The sequence below is a fragment of the Lonchura striata genome, chromosome 5 (assembly GCF_046129695.1).
Source record: "Lonchura striata isolate bLonStr1 chromosome 5, bLonStr1.mat, whole genome shotgun sequence".
NCBI classification, from domain to species: Eukaryota; Metazoa; Chordata; class Aves; order Passeriformes; family Estrildidae; genus Lonchura; species Lonchura striata.
Window position 1 is genome coordinate 42788942 of NC_134607.1, and position 20265 is coordinate 42809206.

General features: G+C 39.4%; 1 protein-coding gene and 1 long non-coding RNA gene across 2 annotated transcripts in view; one reads left to right on the plus strand and one right to left on the minus strand.

Moving 5' to 3' along the window:
• Positions 1-1884: 1884 nt before the first annotated feature.
• Positions 1885-2510, minus strand: LOC116183153 (uncharacterized). The gene is made up of 2 exons (XR_004147700.2): positions 2314-2510; positions 1885-2041 (listed from the first exon to the last, which is right to left on the minus strand). It is a non-coding gene; the product is annotated as an uncharacterized LOC116183153 (long non-coding RNA).
• A 390-nt stretch (positions 2511-2900) lies between these two features.
• The window catches only part of TBK1 (TANK binding kinase 1), a 28247-nt gene continuing 10882 nt past the window's right edge, over positions 2901-20265 (plus strand). Inside the window, exons 1-12 of the mRNA XM_021547390.2 lie at positions 2901-2975; positions 6872-6992; positions 8673-8813; positions 9667-9796; positions 10359-10540; positions 11334-11494; positions 13364-13474; positions 15178-15357; positions 16875-17071; positions 18246-18304; positions 19444-19535; positions 19958-20059. Of these exons, the coding sequence (XP_021403065.1) occupies positions 6906-6992; positions 8673-8813; positions 9667-9796; positions 10359-10540; positions 11334-11494; positions 13364-13474; positions 15178-15357; positions 16875-17071; positions 18246-18304; positions 19444-19535; positions 19958-20059 (1442 nt within the window). The 5' untranslated portion in view covers positions 2901-2975; positions 6872-6905. The remainder of the gene's footprint in view (positions 2976-6871; positions 6993-8672; positions 8814-9666; positions 9797-10358; positions 10541-11333; positions 11495-13363; positions 13475-15177; positions 15358-16874; positions 17072-18245; positions 18305-19443; positions 19536-19957; positions 20060-20265) is intronic.

The following is a 20265-nucleotide window of genomic DNA, read 5'->3' on the forward strand; positions in this document are numbered from 1 at the left end:
GCTGTCTTCTTCATTCACTTTAATTGAAAAATAAATGGGAATGTGGGTCCGAAGCAGCTCCAGGATTAGAGCAGGGTGATGGCTTGAGCATACTGCCATTCTGATTTTTTACTGAGGGAAGAAAGTACTTTTACTACCTTCAATAGGACATTATTACTTTTGTAAGATTTTGTTCCTGATTTATGTGTTTAATCAAAAGTTTCTTGTTAATTGATTTGTTGTATCACGTGTGCTTGTTCTGCTGTTCATATTTCCTAGTTTCACAGTACTGTTTCCCTCCCTTTGCTACCATACCAATGCTCCATTTCATTTTCTCCCATAGCACTAGAAGCTTCCCTCTCTGACTTGGTGCTTTCCAGGTGTTGCTGTTTGTCTGTGCCTCCCCAGCACAAAGGCTGCACCCCTGACACTGCAGCTATGGCTGAGGATTTCCTGTCAGTGTTCTGTGTCTGTCTTGGCCTCCTGTCCCACAGTTACAGCAGATTATGAAGCGAACAATAAAGCTATTCATTTTTATATGTGAATTAGGGTTTTGACTTCTCAAATAAGGGCAGTGCTGGGATGATTAGGCTGTTACAAATTACACCCTCATGAGGAAAATCTTTAATCTGGCCTCTGCCTAGAGACTCTTTTCCTTCCTCAATCCCACCATCCTTCACCATTTCTTTAGTTCCCTTTGTGCCAAATCTGGAGCTCATCTGTGCCCATAATCAGCTATCCAGGCAGCTGAAGCAGCAGAAACACTTCCCCCTCACAGTGTGTTGTCTGTTCTGGTGGTGGCAGGTGAGAACAGATAGCACAGTGTGCCAAGTGTAGGATAGGGCTGTGTGTGGCACCCATTATGTGGGTGTGCCTCTATTATAAACTTGTACCCTGCCCTCCCATTCATCACTGAATGAGTATCCTGTAGGACGAGTAGTCTGGATCTTCAGAGAATGTAGGTTGGTTCAGCTTGAAGAATTAAAAAAGGTTGTTTAGTTTTGACTGTTCAATCAGCATACTGTCCTGTCAGGGCTTATGCAATGTGAGCTGTAAAGCAGCACCTGTGGGCTACATTCTCTATCTTTTGCCTAACCTGTAATCACTGATTCCGGCTACAAGCAGGTTCTTTGTTGTTGTTGTTGTTGTTGTTATTTCCTTCAGTGGTGTAGATGGCAGGTCTGCAGCTGCTCTATCACAGTTGGGTTTGTGGTGATATGCAGTGACTAGTAATAATCTTTGCAAAGAATCAAGGTTTAGAAAGGCTGGGTGCCACTGCATCTGAGATACTCTAGGACTTAGAGTAAACAAAGTCCTGGGGAACCTGGTCTGAAGTAAGCATTGACACTGCTTTGAGCAGGTGACTGGACCAGAGACTTCATCCATCCTGAATGAGACTATGATTTAAGACATCCAGTTCTATTAAGTATCATCATACTTAACTAACAGTTTCATTTTATTCAGAAGTAGAAGTAAATACATATTCATAACGAAAAGTTCATAGGGCATTTTCCTAATTCTGTGAGGGCCCTTGTTAAAATCCATATTAATGATGTGATGAACATTTCTGAAAAAAACAAAGCTGGCTCTATGGGTATATTGCTGACAAAAAATATGGCTTGGAAAGCTGGGTACAGAGGAAAGGGTAACAGAAATAAACCATGTAACTTCTGAGGACCACTGCACTGTTTTGAAAGATGCAAGGACAGAACGCAAATGCAATAGGGAACTACCCCCTCTACAATTATAAAGCATTATAAAGCAAAGTTCAGGTGCTGACAAATGGGGAACATAAATTAAGCATTTATATTAAGACCATAAAGGCATCAAAGTAAATTTATCAGTTTCACTATGGATAACTTTGGAAAAACCTTAGTGCCCTATAACAAGTGAAGCAGAGAAAGCCTGAACTTGTGATAAAATTTATGGAAGGTAAGATAGTAACAACAAAGAAAGCCTGTCAGCAAGAGGCTGCAGTCAGTTCCTCAAGAGAAGATACTTCCAAGGTTTGGGAAGATGGCAACTCCAAGCAGGAAATACAGAGCATCAAAAGAGGGATCGTCTTGGAAGGAAAAGAAAAAATCTTTTCACTATTTTCCCACTATAATTATGATCAGATTACATTATGCATAAATTATAAAGCTATCAATATTTCATTATACAGATCATTTACTGGAACAGCAACATTACCAGACAGACAAAAAACACATAGCAAGGAATAAATTAGCCGAGATGATGAAATGTTTAAAACATTTCAATAACAATTGAGCGGGAGAAGGGATGTGAAAACTGCCACGATTTCGTAAGGTTTTAACGAGATGAAACAGCAATTACACGGGGCAGGAAGACATTTCTCCTGGGTATCCCTTGAGCGCCGTGGGGAGGCGGCGGTGCCACGGCTCCGGCTCCGCGGTCGGAGCGGGGGCAGAGGCGGCTCCGGGGGAGCCGAAGAAGCGAAACCTCCGCCGGACCGATTACGCAGCAAAAAAATCACCACGGGCCCCTCCCCGGAAACGCTCTGAGCCCGTCGGGAACACCGCGCCAGCGAAAACACCGGAGTGACCGCTTTTATCCAACGTTGCACTCCCACTTTCCCACGTTTCCCAGATATCTTCCCGTCTCGCGGTTCACCGCCTCGGGGGCGGGCGGCGCAGCCTGGCCCCAGCGCGCGAGGTGCCGCGCAGGCCCCGCCGGGCGGGGAGGGCGAGCCGGCCGCGCCGCCCGGGCGGTGCCCGGCCCGGCCCGCCCCCCGCGCCGCCCGGGCGGTGCCCGGCCCGGCCCGCCCCCCGCGCCGCCCGGGCGGTGCCCGGCCCGGCCCGCCCCCCGCGCCGCCCGGGCGGTGCCCGGCCCGGCCCGCCCCCCGCGCCGCCCGGGCGGTGCCCGGCCCGGCCCGCCCCCCGCGCCGCCCGGGCGGTGCCCGGCCCGGCCCGCCCCCCGCGCCGCGGCAGGAAGCCGGAAGCGGCCGGGGCGCTGGGCAGGCCGGCGGCAGGCGGCTGGTGCGTGGGGCTGGGCAGGGCGGGCTCGGGGGTGGCCGCGGAGGGCCGGGCAGAGGCGGGCAGCGCCGGCCGCCTGCCCTCGCCGCCCCCGCGCCGGTGCCGAGGGGACGCGGCGGCCGCCGGGCGCGATGGTCTCAGTTTCCCGGGCGGCGGCGGGGCCTTGGCGGGAGCTGCCGGGCCGCAGGCGGCGGCGGCGCGCCCCGAGGAGGCGGCGGGCCCGGCCGTGCCGTCCGGGAGGGACCAGGCGCGGCCGGCCCGGGCCGCTGCGGCGTGCCCGGGGCACGGCCCTTGCCCCCGTCTCGCTGACTTCTGTCCCCGTGAATGTGCCTCAGGAGCCGGCGACGCCTTCGTGGCTGTAGGAGTCGCTAAAGTTTTACGTCGGGAATCTCGTCCTGCTGTGGGGATGAGCCCCGGTGCTGTGCCTGCCCGCTCCCCGGCGAGACAGGGACGTGGCCCTCGGTTGGTTTCCAGGAGCTGCAGTTCCAGACAGGCCGAGTCCTCTGCCTGCAGTACGGACTGCACATGCCTAGAGCAGGGGTGATGAGCAGCGCTGGAGCCAGGCTTGCCTTTTTTTTTTGTGTGCCTTTGGAAGAATGTTCGGGTTCAAGCAGCACCGTGTGTGGCCAAGGGCAGGGTGTTTCCGTGATTGAGATGCCAGCTGCTGGACTGGAAACTCCCTAAGGAGGTTCCTACAGGGGTAGGAAGCAGGAGCTTTAGTGGAAGAAACTTACTTTCTAAGCCTTGAGAGAGAGCATACAGGGGAGTATAAAGCATTATTAGTTAACAGACTGTGAATAACATTTATTTGGAACCTCAGCACCTTGCCTGTTGGCTTTGGTGGCATATAGACTCTTGCCTGTAAACAGAAAGAGCCATCACTTAAACTTCATCATCTGTCCCTGCTTGCCTGGCAAAGTTGTATATTGCAGCTGTCAACAGGGGAGCTATACCTGCTTTGTGTGCTTATCCCGTGTGCCTGAGGTAGCAGAAAATTTTTTAATATTCATTAGAAGCAGTCAGTGCTCCTGCTTCAAAGCATTGGGAGTTTTAAAAAAACTGCATTAGCAATACAGTCTTTTTTTATTACGATCCCCTCTGCTAATAAATTAAAAGAGTAGTAGCATGACCAGAAGCAGAAAAATCTTCAATAAAAAACACCTAAAAAGTAGCCCCCAAGCCCCTATACTAATGAGTCATGGGGGGACAATAAATCTAACTGCTAGGTGGAGAGATTTCTTTAGATGTACAGGAGAAGCTTTTGACTTCTCTAATACCAGACTTAGTGACCATAAGTGAGATGTGAAAAAATAGAAAGTTCAGCATTAAGTCTAGTGACAGATCAGTCATACAGTTAGAGCTTTCTTTTTTTTTTTTTAATTATTTTTTATTTTAATGGGAAACCCTTAGTAACTTGATTTAAGAATATAGTGGAAGAAATGAAAACTTGAGATTCTGAGTAGCAAAGATCAGTTATGACTTTGTTAGAGAACACAGAGTATTAAGGAGGCCTAACTTATTTGATCTAATTATTATAATTTGAAAGTTAAAGCTGAATGAAACATTATACCTTAAAAGTGAAGACTGCCAAAAAGAGTGTACCCTTTTAACAAAAAAGGGCTAATAGTGCACTACTGACTCTGTTTTGCTACATAATATGTTCCCTGGGATTAATATTGCTATGTTTATAATTTTAAGAGTGAAAAAACACCACACCTTGAGAATCCATTAAATGACTTTCTGGTCTGGGGTTATTCTTAATATACACTGAATGATACTGAAGATCATCTGTTGCAATCATGTTCTTTGTTTTTTCATCCATTGACCTTTGTGCATATTTAATTATAGAGTAAGAAGGTAAAGAAAAAGAGCTGATCTTGTACATAAGCTACCTCATCTTTATTAATTTTGGGAAGTGTAATAATAATTCGGTCTCTTGATGGGCTGCTAATTTTGGGTTTTATTTGAATAGATTTGATGATTAATTTCTGTGCACTTTCTGTCTGATTAGAAAGGATTCTTTATGTTTCTGCGCTTTGCTATGAGTCTATGAATGTTGTTTTGAAGTAAATCACCAAATAAATGCTTACTGGTAATGTGCCAGCTGGCCTGTTTGAAGCAGGGGTTTAATTATGAGAGGAATGTTTTAACTTGAAGATTTTACAGATGGTTTACAGAGCAGGCTGTGCATTATTTCTTTGAAACCTCTCTTCCATACCTTCTGTGTTTGCATTGTAGATAGCTCATTGGCATCTACAGTAGTTGCCCAATGGGAGAAGTCATTCTACAACTGCAGATTGTCTTGTCAGAGTTAACCAAGAATTGTCAGGGTTGGGAATGGGGTGTTAGAGGGGTTTTTTGTTGTCTAGATTTGACATAAAACCTTTGTCCCTTACAGAGGCGTTAAGAACTTTATCTAGATTTTGCTGCATGACTCTAACTGTAATGTCAGGTCTTTGCTTTGTGTCTTTGCATTCTGTATGCTTGGATGTTTTGGGACAGCTTTGCAAGAAGCTTCACATCTCACATAAGCGAACAGCTAAAGGAAAGCGTGCAATCTGCAGTCACTACAGGTAGAGCAGTGTGCTCGGATGGTGAGAACACGTCTGTGTCTGCAGGGTGGCCCGGTAGGATCGGGAGCAGGGCGCGGGGTGCGCTCCCGCTGGCTGCCGGGGCAGGCGGGGAGAGGCGCTGCCCTGCGGCTCCCTCCGCTCTCCTGCGGTGCGCACCGTGAGGCTCCTGTGTCACCTGTGCACCAGGGAGCTCTCAGAAAGAGCCAGTCAGCTTCTGGTAACCGATAAGGGAAATTCTGTCGTGCCTCTTCTTCAACAGTTACAGGAAAGGCTTCTTGCTTTGAGTATAGTCAACAGTTTCCTGTCACCTGTCATGTGCAAGTAACATGCGGTGTCCCCTGCCAAGATGAGCAAAGACCTCCACTGCAGGAGCTTCCCTGGTCCAGTTGCCATTTTGCTCTGCAGATTCTTTAGGTGTGGGAACTCCATCTTTGATTTTATAGCCTTTTGCTAGGTTTAATGGCAAAATTAATGTAAGGTGTATGCACCTGCAGCTCCTGCTGTTTTGGCAAACAGGAAAAGCTGGCAGTTCTAATGTTCTATTTTATGTTAATAATTTTAATTTAATGAAACTTTTTTTCCTCTGTCTTTTGAGTCTGTGAAGATCCGAGTATTTGACAGTTCATATGTCAGGAAGCCAGGCTGTCTCTGTAGTTGTGACATACCCAGTATGATATTTTAGAAATGAGAGAAATGTCCCTTAATTTCTTTCAATAGTAATTGCTGGTTCTTGCAAGTGGATGAAAATGCTTGTGACAATGGTGACTTTTTTTGAGCTCGTGTAAAAGTAGTTTTTCATGTGTTGTTAGTCCAGCTCCTTTATGGTTTGATTGAAATGCAACTTCCAGAGCCAAAGTGATGTAAAATATCTGTATACATATCTACCATCATCACTAATGAATGTTCTTTGACATATGTACAGAATAATGGAATTCAATTACAGCTCTTGATTAACTGTAGGAGACATTGTGCACGTGTTTTTGCCCCTTTTCTATATATTTTGTTACTTGATTATTTCAGCGCCATGTACGACAGTAAAGAGATTATAAATTTTTCACCTTTCCAGTTGACCTTTCAAACAAAGACTGGGGAATGCAGACCTTAAATGCAGAGAGGTGTTGTGTGAATAGCATTAGTTTTGATTGTTTGGCTTATTTTTGTTTCCATGTTTCACCTCTTATGCCTCTACTTGGTTGTTCTTCATTCTCGGTATCTTAGGAGTTACAGTTGGGGTTTGGACATTTGTATTTCCTTCTAATTTAAATAAGTCCTTTTCATGTATTTTACTAAATTATAATTCAGTGTATTGAACCTTCTGTTTTTAAGGTGAAAAGGAAAACTGTCTGATCAAAAAGCAAAGATGCAGAGCACTTCAAATTACCTCTGGCTGTTGTCTGACATTCTAGGACAGGGAGCGACTGCAAATGTTTTCCGGGGGCGACAGAAGGTTTGTGAGGAATTTTCATATGCAAGTAGTATCATTAAATTAACAAAAAAACTTCAAGATTTAGGCCTAAAGCAAATGAAATGTGTCTGTGTAATTATTCATGCTTCGTTTTTAATTTTTAGTATTTGTCCATTGAATTAGAGTTCTGTAGTTAGATTCTAAGGATTTGTTCTTAATGTTGTAGTATTTTTCCTTGTAAAATATTAGCTGTTAGTAATTCTTCATTACTTTTTATTCAGTTTTATGGAAAAAAAAAACCTTATTCAAGAATTTGAATAGAAACAAGTGACCTACCAGTTTCTATTACATGATCCTATTATATGTCTTTGTTAAACTGTCTTTTCATTGGTTTTTATCTGTTCTTTTAAAATCTGTTTTGGTGATTTTTATTATTCTTTTACGTGAAATATTGTTATTGTAGTGGATGAAGCTGTTGTTAGTTGTTGTGTGTAAGTCAAAGCTTTTTAAATGTCTTGAGTAATCAGTGCAAAATAGTAATTTTTTTGCCCTGAAAATGATACACTGAAGTGTATGTTGCAACCTGAGTGAGGGCCTAAGAGGACCTTACTTGTGTAGGTCATTTGTTGCTATGAATTTCACAAAGCAAAGATAAGTATAGGTGTGAATGTTTCTTACAGAAATGATAGTCTGTGTGAAATCAGTACAAAGTGATTTGTAAGATACATTGTTTCTGTGTTCCACATACAAGTGTGAAACAGCATTAAGCAATAATTTAGCAGTTAATGTGCTTTTCTGGGTAAGTGAATTTCAACACAGAATGATTCCCTGTAAACCATGTTAGCACCTGTCATCACCCTCACTAGTCTGAGCCTGTGACCTGCAGCTCATTGCCACAGGAGAAAGCTTTTACCTGGACACCAGTAGTGCATTGTGAGTGTGCTGTAAAGCACTTCCTTTGCTTGTCTAAACACAGGAAGGCTGTGTCCTTAGAAATAATCTTTTGCACAAACTGCTAGTGCAAGCTTATTCCTAGAGTGGGCAAGGAAGATGCTTTGCCCTGAGAGGAACAGGAGATGTGATACCAGCTGGTGGCATTGTTGCCTGAGCATGCTGGGGCTTAGTCCCTCTGGAGAAGTTAAGTCTGATTAAGCTCTTGATTGTGCTCCTCACACTTATTATGTGGGTTTCAGCTACTTTGGGATTTTACATGAATGGCATGTAGTGCTTGAAACTGCCTTTGGAAAAAACAAAATACTGGTTTATCAGTATAAACAGAACGGTAAAGAAAGAGAGAGCAGTGTTCACCTAGCAGAAATTGTCATTTAACTTAAGCAAGCCAAGTATGTGTGTGCCTGTCATTGATTAGTGCAAGTAACTCTTGCTGAAAAAATATTTTTCAGCTAAGCTTAGGAGTAATTCTTAAATGTGTAGCCTTTCTTATACTAACTGTTCTTTTTTTTAAGAACACTTAGATTTTGTGATCTAATGAATTTCCATTCAGCTAGTCTGTTTGGTTCTGGTCTATATTAAACTAATGCAATTTTATTTTTTTAGCAGAGTCTTTATTTCCATCTTAGCACAAGGTAGTATTTTGAAATATTTCTAGTCTGATTATACTCACATGTACAATAGAAAATCTCAAAATACTTACATAATGTCTATGTGTACATTTACAATCTTTTGCTTCTGTTTGATGAGTAGTTTGTTTGTTTTCAACAGAAAACTGGGGATTTATATGCTGTCAAAGTATTTAACAGTATAAGTTTCCTTCGTCCTGTGGATGTTCAGATGCGAGAATTTGAAGTATTGAAGAAGCTAAATCATAAGAATATTGTCAAATTGTTTGCCATTGAGGAAGAGGTAATGAATTGTTGTGATCTGATATGAGTGAAAGTAACTGCAGTAACTGTTTTTTTGTTTTATCTGCAACTATAGAGTGTATAGTTACATTTTTAAAGAATGGTAACATATATGATGATACAAATACTCCCACCCAACCACCACCACCTTTTGGTTTTCTTTCTTCTTTGTTGTTGTTGTTGCTGTAAGAAAGAATATGCTTGCTTTCAGTAGGGTAAACACCTTCAGTGTGTAGGCTCAGGTAATGAATCTTATCTCAAGAAGCCACTGTCCTAACCTTTATCTTGAATAAGGATTTTTAAGGTATCTACCTGTTTTAATATTTCATAGTTGAATAATCGAACTGTTTATAGTTGAAGGTGTTTCAGTAATGCTGACAATTTTATGCCTTTCCTTTGCAACCAACTGAAATGATGACATAGGATACTATTATACAGTAGTATAATACAGTAGTATTATACAGTAGTATAATAGTGTAAATTGGAGCAGCTGAACTGAAACTGAGACTGATGAGTTGAAATTACCCAGATGATGAAATGAGTAAAGAAGCATAGTTGATATTCTCAGCACTAGTGGTGTGTAATTTCTCACTTGTCCACCTGTCAATACTGCTGTCAACCTGCTATTGCCTAGAATTTGAGGGTTTCTTAGTTTTCCCCTCTCCAAGTTGGAATACATGAAACAATATAAAAATCCACCTGCACTTCTTTTGAAGATCAGCAGAACGGAAATTGTGATATAACTATAGATTTTACTTTTATTTTTTGAAAGTAAGATCTTGTGGTTGTAGGTGGTTTCTGACATTGGTGTCACAATAGTCAGATTCTTAATCTCTTTTTGATTTTTTTTTCAGACAACTACTAGACACAAAGTACTAGTTATGGAATTTTGTCCATGTGGGAGTTTGTACACCGTTTTAGAGGAGCCGTCTAATGCCTTTGGTTTGCCAGAGTCTGAGTTCTTAATTGTTTTGAGAGATGTGGGTATGTAGATTTAGCTCTTTGGTCTAATTTGTTGACTGAAACAATCTCATACTTGTTTTGTTTACCTTGAAACAACAAGAGACAAATTTAAATGACTGTCAACTAATTGAACTAATTAATATGGTCATATGGAATCACATATTTATATCTATGTTGGTATAGGTATCTGCATTAAGAAGCCATTTCTGTGTAAAGTATTGATATAATTATTTTTCACATATTGAACAGACTTCTAGTGATAATTTCAGAAGAGTTAATTAGAAAAATAATATGGTTTACCTGTGTTTACCTAGTATAAAATTTTCCTGCTAATTTACCTGCTATAAAAATTACTTTATGGGAAAGATGTTACTGAGAGCAAGAAATGCTGTAATTTAGCTGTTTGGAAAGAAGAAAAAAGCAATCTGTGGTCATAGTCTTTCTGTTAATTAAGTGTCCCTTCTCATTCCCATTTCCCAATGTGAACATAAGCATGTCTTCCTAGCATCAGTTACAATTCAGTGTTTGCACAGTCTGTGTCACAGTGTGTACATGAATTCTGTATTTATTTTTTCAATTGAAGTGGCTGGGATGAATCATCTCCGTGAGAATGGAATAGTGCACCGTGACATCAAGCCAGGCAATATAATGCGTGTTATAGGTGAAGATGGGCAGTCTGTTTACAAACTTACAGATTTTGGTGCAGCAAGAGAACTTGAAGATGATGAACAATTTGTTTCTCTCTATGGCACAGAAGAATATTTAGTAAGCCCATATAATTTAGTTTTCTCTTGAGTATATGTTTGAAACCTGAGGCCGTTCATGATTATAGTTGAATAGGTCAAGGTCGGGTTATTGGGAATTAATATTTAATCCTTTTTATTACAATTGTTTTTGTAACTCTCCACCAGACTTTTTCACACTGGGTTGTGCTATCTTCTGCTGATGTAAATACATCAGCCTTGAAATAATTTCCAGGTCCAGCTTTAACTGGCCTTATGTGAAAGGAGGAAAAATGATATTTTAGTTATGAATATATTTGCCTTTATCTCTGTAGATGTGTTTTAGTTTGTGTTTGAGCTACTTAGGTGACGCTAGGTGTAGTTAAGGTTCATGTGAAACCTTGGCTAACCAAAGAGATACAGGTAGAGAAGTATCAAGGCCAGCACCTTAGTATGATTTTCTTCCTGACATGTTTTTCCACATGTGAATCATAACTCTGCTATGGATCTTTTTTCCATTTAGTTTCTGTTGTTTCAAAATCATTTGGAGGAATACTGAATTTCTACTCTTTTTTAGTGGTTTTTATACTAGTATTTACTCTTCAGCTGAATTTTAAAATATTTTTTGCAAACTTTTTAATAGAAGTGATAGTAATACCTAGGAATATAGTGATGTTTGTCAGAATAGCTTAAACAACTTCTATGATACAAGCAAGATTTTCTTTTTTAAAGAACTGAAAGTTTAGTCTGACAAAATCACCTTGCTGTGAAAGGATAGATTGGGGTTTTTCTTTATAAAGTTTCATGAAGCAATTGTAATTTTTTTTTCTCTTTAGCATCCTGATATGTATGAGCGAGCAGTTTTGAGAAAAGAGCATCAGAAAAAGTATGGAGCAACAGTTGATCTATGGAGCATAGGGGTGACCTTTTACCATGCTGCAACAGGGAGTTTGCCTTTCCGACCTTTTGAAGGACCTCGTAGAAACAAGGAAGTGATGTAGGTAATTTAGAAGGAGAATTTTATCTGTTGGTAAATGAAATCAGCCCTTGAAATGCTTTTTACCAATGAATCCTACACACATATAGTAAACTTTAAAACTGTGAAAATATTTAAGGAAATGCACTCTCTTGTGGTATAACCCCAGTAGGCAGTTGAACATCATACAGCTCTTCACTCACTCCTCTGTAGTGGGGTGGGGAAGAGAATTTTAAGGGTGAAAGTGCAAAAACCCATAGGTTGAGTTAAAGACAGTTTAATAAGTAAAAAAAAGCTCCACAGTGAACAGCAACCCTTGCCTCTTAAACCCAAAGGGAAACAAAACCAAGAAAAACAAGTAATGCAGAAAAATCCCCAGTTGCTCACAAGTAGCCAACTGATCGCAGTCAGTCCCTGATCAAATGCACCCTGGCAAATTCTTCCCCACCTCCTCCTTAGCTTCTGTCGCTGAGCAATATGGTTTGGAAAATCCCTTGGGTCAGCTGTCCTCCTGTATCCCCTTCCAATTTCTTGCCTGCTCCCCGGCCTACTTGCTGGTGGGGCAGTAGAAAAGTAGAATAGGCCATGATGCTGTGTAAGCACTGCTCAGTAATGGCTAAATGTGCCTGTTATTGACACTGTTTTGGTCACAAATCCAAAACATGGTACCATACACTACTATGAAGGAACTTAGCTCTATTCCGGCCAAAATCAGTAGAAACATCCTGCTTCAACAAGGATTTTACTGTGTGGCACCTTAAGATATGAATTAAGCATTTAAATTGAGAAAGACCTGAATTTAACTCCCCCAAAATACTGGTGTTTTTCCACTCATATTTCTTTCAGCATGGCACTAGGCTGGTCTGTTGCACTGCTGTTTATATGACTTGGATACTCAGGCAAAATTATGGTATTCTGAAATGGGGTTTCAGTGCTGCAAATTTTTGTTGTCCTTTAAATTATGGTCTTACCCAGCAGTCTTGAAACGGATGCGCTACCAATGAGACTGACATTTGAGTAGTATAGTTGTGGACTGCAGATGAAAATAATAGGGATGGCTCCTGAATGGAAAACAGAAGATATGCCTATGATGTGACAATTGTATTAATATCCTGTTTCATCTTAGACTGGTTCTATTTTGTTTTGCTTTGTGTTGCATTTTAAGAATAAAGCAAGGTGATACTTCCAACCTCTGACACATCAATAATACCTCTGTTCTGATGCTCTATGTAAAACTGACTCCAGTTTTCTTAGTTGAAGAAATTGTCCATCTTGTGCTTTTTTCACATAAGAATTCTTGCTGTAGCTGCTTGAGAGATGTTTTATATGCATCTTGTCCTCCAGGAAGAGAAAGCACAACTGAAATATTCTGCTGCAAAAAGTCTGTTGATCCTCATTTGTTTCATGAAAAATTTGAGAAATAGTTGCCTGTGCAATACAAAGTTAAACAATGCCAAATTATGTCCAGATTTCTGGATGTTCCTTCTTGATGCCCAAGCCACTTTGTGGTGGCTAAATGTTCTCTGTTGCTGTGGAACATGCTAGAAGTTAGCATGGTAATGTGTAAATTGAACTAAATTGACTTTGATTAATTAACTCTTGTGAAAACCTTTGGTTTCCTTCAGTGTGCTGGAAATACCTCCAGAAATTTTCCCCAAGGCTGAGGTAGACAAAGTTGATTCTGCAGCATAGCTTTTTGTTCTTTATTCTTTTAGCGCTGCTCTGCCAGCTTGTAAATGAAGCTTCCTAATTATCGTACCGTCTACAAATTTAGGCCAACCTGTCATTTAAATTTGCATTTTTGCTGCCCCTTTGGGGATTAGTTACTCAACCTATGTATGTATAAGAGGTAGTAGTTGAAGTTTCCATTATTTTTGTAATGTATTGCAGGTATAAAATAATCACTGGAAAGCCTTCTGGTGCTATTTCTGGAATACAGAAAGCAGAAAATGGACCTATTGAGTGGAGTTGGGAGATGCCTGTTTCTTGTAGCCTTTCAAAGTAAGTTTGAACTTAGAAATGTTCACAAAATATTTCAATGTCACTTGATTTGGCTTTTCCAGTTTTTCTTTGAACTCTTCAGTACATGAATACAGTCTGATATTTGGTTATGAAGTGTTTTTTTCCTTCTCATCTGTCCAAATAGTTTTATGATGTTAATTTACAAATGAGCACACCTCATGTGGTTTGAGAAGAAATACTATTACTGCATTTTTCCACCTTCAGGAATGAAGAGTCAATAACTTTGATGGCCCTCATTTCTTGCAAGAATGTGACTTCAGACGTGACAAAGATTAGGCAGTAGGAAGGAAATTATAAACAAAGACAATTCAGAGGCTTACTTTTTGCTAGGGAAAAAGGTCATCAGTGCATTTTAATGCATACTTGTATCTTTTCGATTTTATCATCATATTTTTGCTTCATATATCCGTAATATTCAGTAGGAAGAGCCATGGAAGATCTGATTTTGGTATGACTTTGAAAACACCTCCATAACCCATTTACCCATTTTTCTTCCTGAGACTTCTTCCATACTTTAAAGTTACTAATCTTTCATGGTAAAGAAGGAAATAATTTGTTCTATGAAGAAACTGTAGAAGCAAACTTTTCTGAAAGCCAAATATGTGCATTCTTAAGGGATGTGGAGTCAAAGTCTAGTTTATGTGAATTCATTAGTTTAGAATGTGCAAAATTGCAATTTGTATGTGTTTTTCATGATACTGCTCATTTGCTCCTCTGCTTATTCTATACAATTGAACTGCTTGAAATTATAAAGGAAGCAAATTTTTTCTCATTGAACATCAGCTTACAGTAATACTTTTAAATAGCATTCAAACAGTATTCAGTGCTATAAGTTTAGTACTAAAGTGAGTTTGAACACAGGATCCACTAACCTCTAATGCAGTCAGCAGTGTGCTTGCAAGCCACTGCAGCTTGCTTCAGAATGTTACCAGTTCTGCTCGATGCGGGCTTGATGTGTACATAATGTTAAAATTTTTGGAGAAGTTGTTCATGGTAATGCACAAGTGGGATCCATAAAGTTCCTTACCATTCAGATGCTCAAGGTAGATATGCAAGAAATTTAAGCTGACCTTTCTCCTAGAGCAGTAACAACTGCAAGGCAATAGGTAGCACAGCGTTTTTTGCAGCATTGGAGCTGCATATGCAGAGTACTTATTTAGCCCCATCTCAATCAGGATGAATTCTTAGTGTTGACAGTTTAAATAATGAGTCTTTGCTAATCCAGCTGATTTTGATTGAAAGCAACATAGTGTGCTTACACAAGCGTCACCACCAGCAAATCCTAAATGGCAGTAGCTTCCTTTAGTGATACATTGTGGTGTGTGGGGTGAGCTGGGTAGAATGCTGCTAGGGTGGCAGAAAGTGGCCTCAGCTCTACAAGGTAGACTCAGAAAATTTTATGTAATTTTTACAGTGTGAGTGAAATGTCTCAAATACAAAAAAAAACCCTTTATAGTTAAGTGTAAAAAGAAAACATTTAGAGTATGTGTATTAATGAGAAACAATGGACATTGCCATTGAATGTTTTGTTGATCACTCTAGGAGAAAAGGCACTGACATATTCTTTAAGGGATAATAGATGTGTATACATGAGACAAGTCAAATAAATTATTGCAACTGGTTGCAAGACAAAACATTCCAAGTAGAACCAAGTTGTTTCATCTCTTCCTGGTGTCCTCTAGGGGTCTGCAAGTACTGCTCACACCTGTCCTTGCGAATATTCTTGAAGCAGACCAGGAAAAATGCTGGGGATTTGACCAGTTTTTTGCAGAGACGAGTGACATACTGCACCGAATAATAATCCACATCTTTTCATTACAGCAGATGACCTTGCACAAAGTTTATATTCACAACTATAATACGTAAGTGTGTTCTCTCTCTATTTGCGTTACTTTGTTCTTGTTCAGGCTAACAGCACTGATCACCAGTGAACTCAGATCACCAGTTACAAATTCAGTAGCCTGTGACTTCAAGTCACCAGTGTTACAAATTCAGCAACCCTCCTTGGCAGTTTATCTGAGGAAGTGAAAGGGTGCAATTCTCCTGCATAGTCATAGTGCATATAGAAACATGTTGATCAAAAATAAAGTCACTGAAGGTCAAATCAACTGATCTTAAACTTAGTCATTTTTAGTGACAGAACACAGACTAATCCTTGATGTGTTAACAGTATGTCTGTTTTGACAACAGAGGCCAACTCATTGCACTTTTCTATACATTCCTTATTTATGAAGTAGTTTTTTAGAGACTGTATTCATCTCTTGCTCACCTTGTCCTCAAGCATACAAAATGCACACATTGTCTCTGGTGTAAAACTCTCACAGGGGTTCTGAAGTGGTAATTGGTACAGTTTAGAATCCTGATTTGTGTGGGGTTCCCTTTTTGACCATGAAGTACTGATGTTAAAAAGCTGTAAGACGTACAAACATAAATGTCTTTTCTCTGCTGTATTACAGGTAATACAGAGCACGTGTAAATCTCTATTACACATACTGATACATACTGTTATTTCATCAAATGTGTAAATACAGTTCTGCCCACTTCAATTTTTCTTTTCTATTCAAACACTTTTATTTTGAGAGAGCCTAAATACTGTTTTTGCAGAGAAATCTTGCTTCTGATTTTTATTATAATTTACATATGTGATTATTTATAAACTACCTGTAGTATTAAGAAGCAGTAGTGTACTAGTGCTGCACAGGAGGCAAACTGGTCCTTCCTGTTAGTGTACTGAAGGTTTTTGTGGGAGGTTTTGCTAGTTTAGTTTTTTGGTTGCTGTTATGGCAGTAGGCTTTTGTGGTAGGGTTTTTTAGGGGGGAGAGGTATGATGTTATTATGTGTTCTTATCCTTGTATCTGTTGATTGCTGTAAATAAAATTCGAAAGTGTCTTTGCTCTTCCTTATCACTGCTGTTTTAAGAAATACTGTGGCTATCTGTTAGCTTACTGTCTGGATTTAATTTTTTGACATCTAAAACACCAGACTCTGCTTTTGGAGAGACCATCCATCTCCTTTCAAGAAAAGGATACGCCATAGAAAACTTCAGTAGGCTTCCTTCCTCTCATGTGGTATTGCCTGTTTTTACTGACCTTCAGACCAGAGCAATTTTGTTTAGACAGACGTGCTTTGGCAGATAATCAGAGGTAGAAAGGAAGTTTGATATTTTGCAGGAAATAGCTTTTATTTTTGTAACACAGCAACATGGGATCTTAAGCACCATGCTACTGTTTTTTTACTTAAAAGTCAAGTGCTTAATGTGTAAACCCAGTTCTTAATTGACCAGAAATAAAAGCAATTTTTATTTAAATAATACAAAATCTGAATTGCTGAGCTATTGTACTGAGTCTAACTGCTACCAATTATATTGTTTGTATTATAGAGCTGCTATATTTCATGAGTTGGTCTACAAACAGACAAAAATACCATCTCAGAATCAAGAACTAATATATGAAGGTCGGCGCTTAATACTAGAGCCTGGCAGATTGGCACAGCACTTCCCCAGAACAACAGAGGAGAATCCTATCTTTGTAGTAAGCAGGGAGGCTGTGAACATTGTTGGATTAATCTATGAAGAAGGTATATAAAAGTAATTTCACTTTTCTCACAGCTATCTTTTGTAAATAGTTGGGGTTACTTAATGTAATTGTTTTATGTCTGTTATGTCTTAGAAATAGTGTTGGAAATTTTCTTTTGTTGGTATCTGAAGTTTTTTCAAAACTGCTGAGTATCCGGAACATTTTTATAGAAACAGTAGGTGCTTGTAATGTTCCAAGTCCTTTGAACCCAAACATTAGTGTGCTAAGATGTAGTGGTGCTTGTGGAGTTATGAACCTTTCTGAAGTATGACACTTAAAACAAGTAGAAAGAAACATTATGGAAAGTAACTCAAAGTTGGTTCTTTTCCATTATTCACCAAGTGGAAAGTCAAGTGTTACTTTTTTTTTTTTATTTGTTGTGAATGTGGTTAGCCTTTTAGTTAACAGAGGAGGTCTTTACAATTTACATTTGCTCAGAGGATAAGATAATACCATGACAGAGGAGAAAAAAAAAGAAATTACAGTTTTGAATTTCCATTTATTACTGTGAGGCTTTTAAAGGGGTCTATGTCAGAGCCCTTTTTTTATAAATGATGAGCTGGAGGACATGGCTGCAGTTGAGAGGTCAGTGTTGCTTTTGTCAGAATGTCCTAAATACTGACTGCTCTGGCCAGCTGGCACTCACACAGAGGTGCTGAAGAGCGTGGGTAGGTGAGCTGTTTGTGGAAGGATCAACAGGGCCTCTATATTGTGTCACAGAGCTTTCTGAAGGAGCCAGTGAGTGTGAAAACAAAGGAGATTCAGGTGATAGGGGCTACCTGAGGTTGGTGAAGTGCTGCCCTTAAGAGCTTCAATGAAAAGAAGCAACCATGTGATGAAAAGGGAATGGTCTCCTGTGTTGGCAAACATGGGGCTGAAGAACATAGAGAAACAGTTTGCTTTCTCAATGGAGAGAGATTGCAGGTGGAGACCTGCATGAGTTTTGTGCTGTGCAGCATGTTTAGAAGTGAGTCTGGAAAAGGAAGGACAATTTGCTGAAGATACCAAGTTATTTAAAACAGTTAAGACAAAGGCTGGTTTTAAAGGAGTGCATGAGAACTCCATGTTATTAAAAGGTATAAAAGCAGTGTACAGGGTGGGGAGGGAAAACAATCTGAACTTTTGAAGTCTCTTCTCAAAAATAATGAAAAACAAACACTTGTTTTATGTTTCAGTTTTACTTCCTAAAGTACATCAACGTTACGATTTGGATGGGGATGCCAGTATGGCTAAAGTGAGTAATTACCATTTTAGGTTATATATGTCTTGGATAATGATACTGAAATGAAAGCTACTTAATTTTCAAATTAATAATGTTAATAAAACTATTTTAGTATGCTAATGAGGATTCTAATTGATAGAAATATATATTAACAAAGGATCGAAAAGTATATTACAGCTGTACTTTATATGCAAAATATGGTTTGGGTTTGTTGGTTTTTTTTTTAAACTAAACCCAAAGTCCAGTCTTCTAAATTCAAAGTGTTCTGTTACTGTATAATTCAGCACTTGTAGGGAAAGGATCCTGACATTGTGTAGTCCTGAAGTTACTTAGAAGCTTCATAACTTCTAATGGTGCAAAATTTAACATTAGAAAAATAACTCTTGCTTAATAGAGAGGAGTCTCTAGGACTCTGCAGAGGGTGGAATTTCTGTTGCCTCTCAAAAACTTTCAGAATCTGTGGGAGACAAGTAAAGGATGTTGCATTCTTTTGGTTGTTTTTCTAAAACTACTGTATGTATGCACAGCCATGCTTGACTTCATGACAACCACTTATATATGTGAAATACTGACTGCTGAGGAGCCTTCTATTCAGACATGATAGTCCTGAAAATGTATGCCCCTTTAAGTACCAGTAATCTTGAAAATTAATAAACAGAAAAGCATCAGTTGATACTATTTGTTTAAAGTATTTTAAATTATAATATCTGAAACTTTCTTCTCAATTCTAAATAACACAGCAATCTTGTAAGTGGAATTGGTTAAATTAAGAGAGTCTCTAGCCTTAGAATTAAAAAAGGGTCAGTTTTTACAAGTTCCTTCTAATGTATGTGCTTGATTCCTAAATTATTGAAGAAATGTATGTGTAACTTTTGACAGAAATAGTAAGTTGTGTCATTTTTGTTTGTGAGATTTGTTTTCATCCCTAACAGGTACTTCAGCATAACTGGAAAACCCATGTTTAGCTCTGCCTTCATGATGTCTGTTTGGTTGTTGCCTGACTAAAACTTAGGCCAAGTTACACACTTTAAACTATCATCCTCATGGTGCTTTTTTTTACTAATCTGTGTAGCTTTGTTGTGATGTATTGTCTTGAAGCGACTGTTAAAAGGATGCCAGATCAGTACTTACGCTGGGTTTTTTTCCTCCAGGCAGTGACAGGTATTGTATGTTATGCCTGTAGAGTTGCCAGTTCTTTGCTACTTTACCAGGAGCTGATGCGAAAAGGAATTCGATGGCTAATGTAAGCAACTGATTGCATTTCATCATGCTTTTTTTTTTAAATAGAGATATGCCTTGATTATCAACACATAATTCTGTAATCTCTTGATATCTTGGGAGGTCTTGGTTATCTTTGAGTAAGGGTAGGCTGTATTTCTCTCTTTTTCCTGTCATTAGGGAAACTAATTTTTTTTAAAAATAATTAATGTTAAGGTGTTTGCAAATTTACTTTCTTCTGTGTATAATTTAAGTCTAACTTCTGGTAACATGCAGATGGAATTGAACAGCTTGCACAAGGTATTTTTATATAGATTATGTTAATGCATCTCTAATGAAAACAATTTCTCTTGGCTGTTAGTGCTGCAGGTGTATTACTATATTACTGATTGCTGGTAGGATAGCAGTTGAATACTTTTGTTACAGACTAATGCTTCATTTTTTTAGTGAAATAATCAAGGATGATTACAATGAAATTGTTCATAAAAAGGCAGAGATTGTCATCAGGCTGGATTTCTGCAGCAGAAACATTGAGAAAGCTGAGAAAATGTGAGTAGAAGCACTACACCATGCACATTGATTCTTCATTTTCATTTTTAGTGACAACAATATTATAAGTTATGATTATTTGCAGTGTTTTTGCTTGTAAACATCAAATTTGAGTCACCATGGTGCTGACTTAAGCAGATTGAGTCCTATATGTTACTCAAGTTAGAGTATTATTCTTGCTGCTTAACCTGATAAGAACAAGTAAT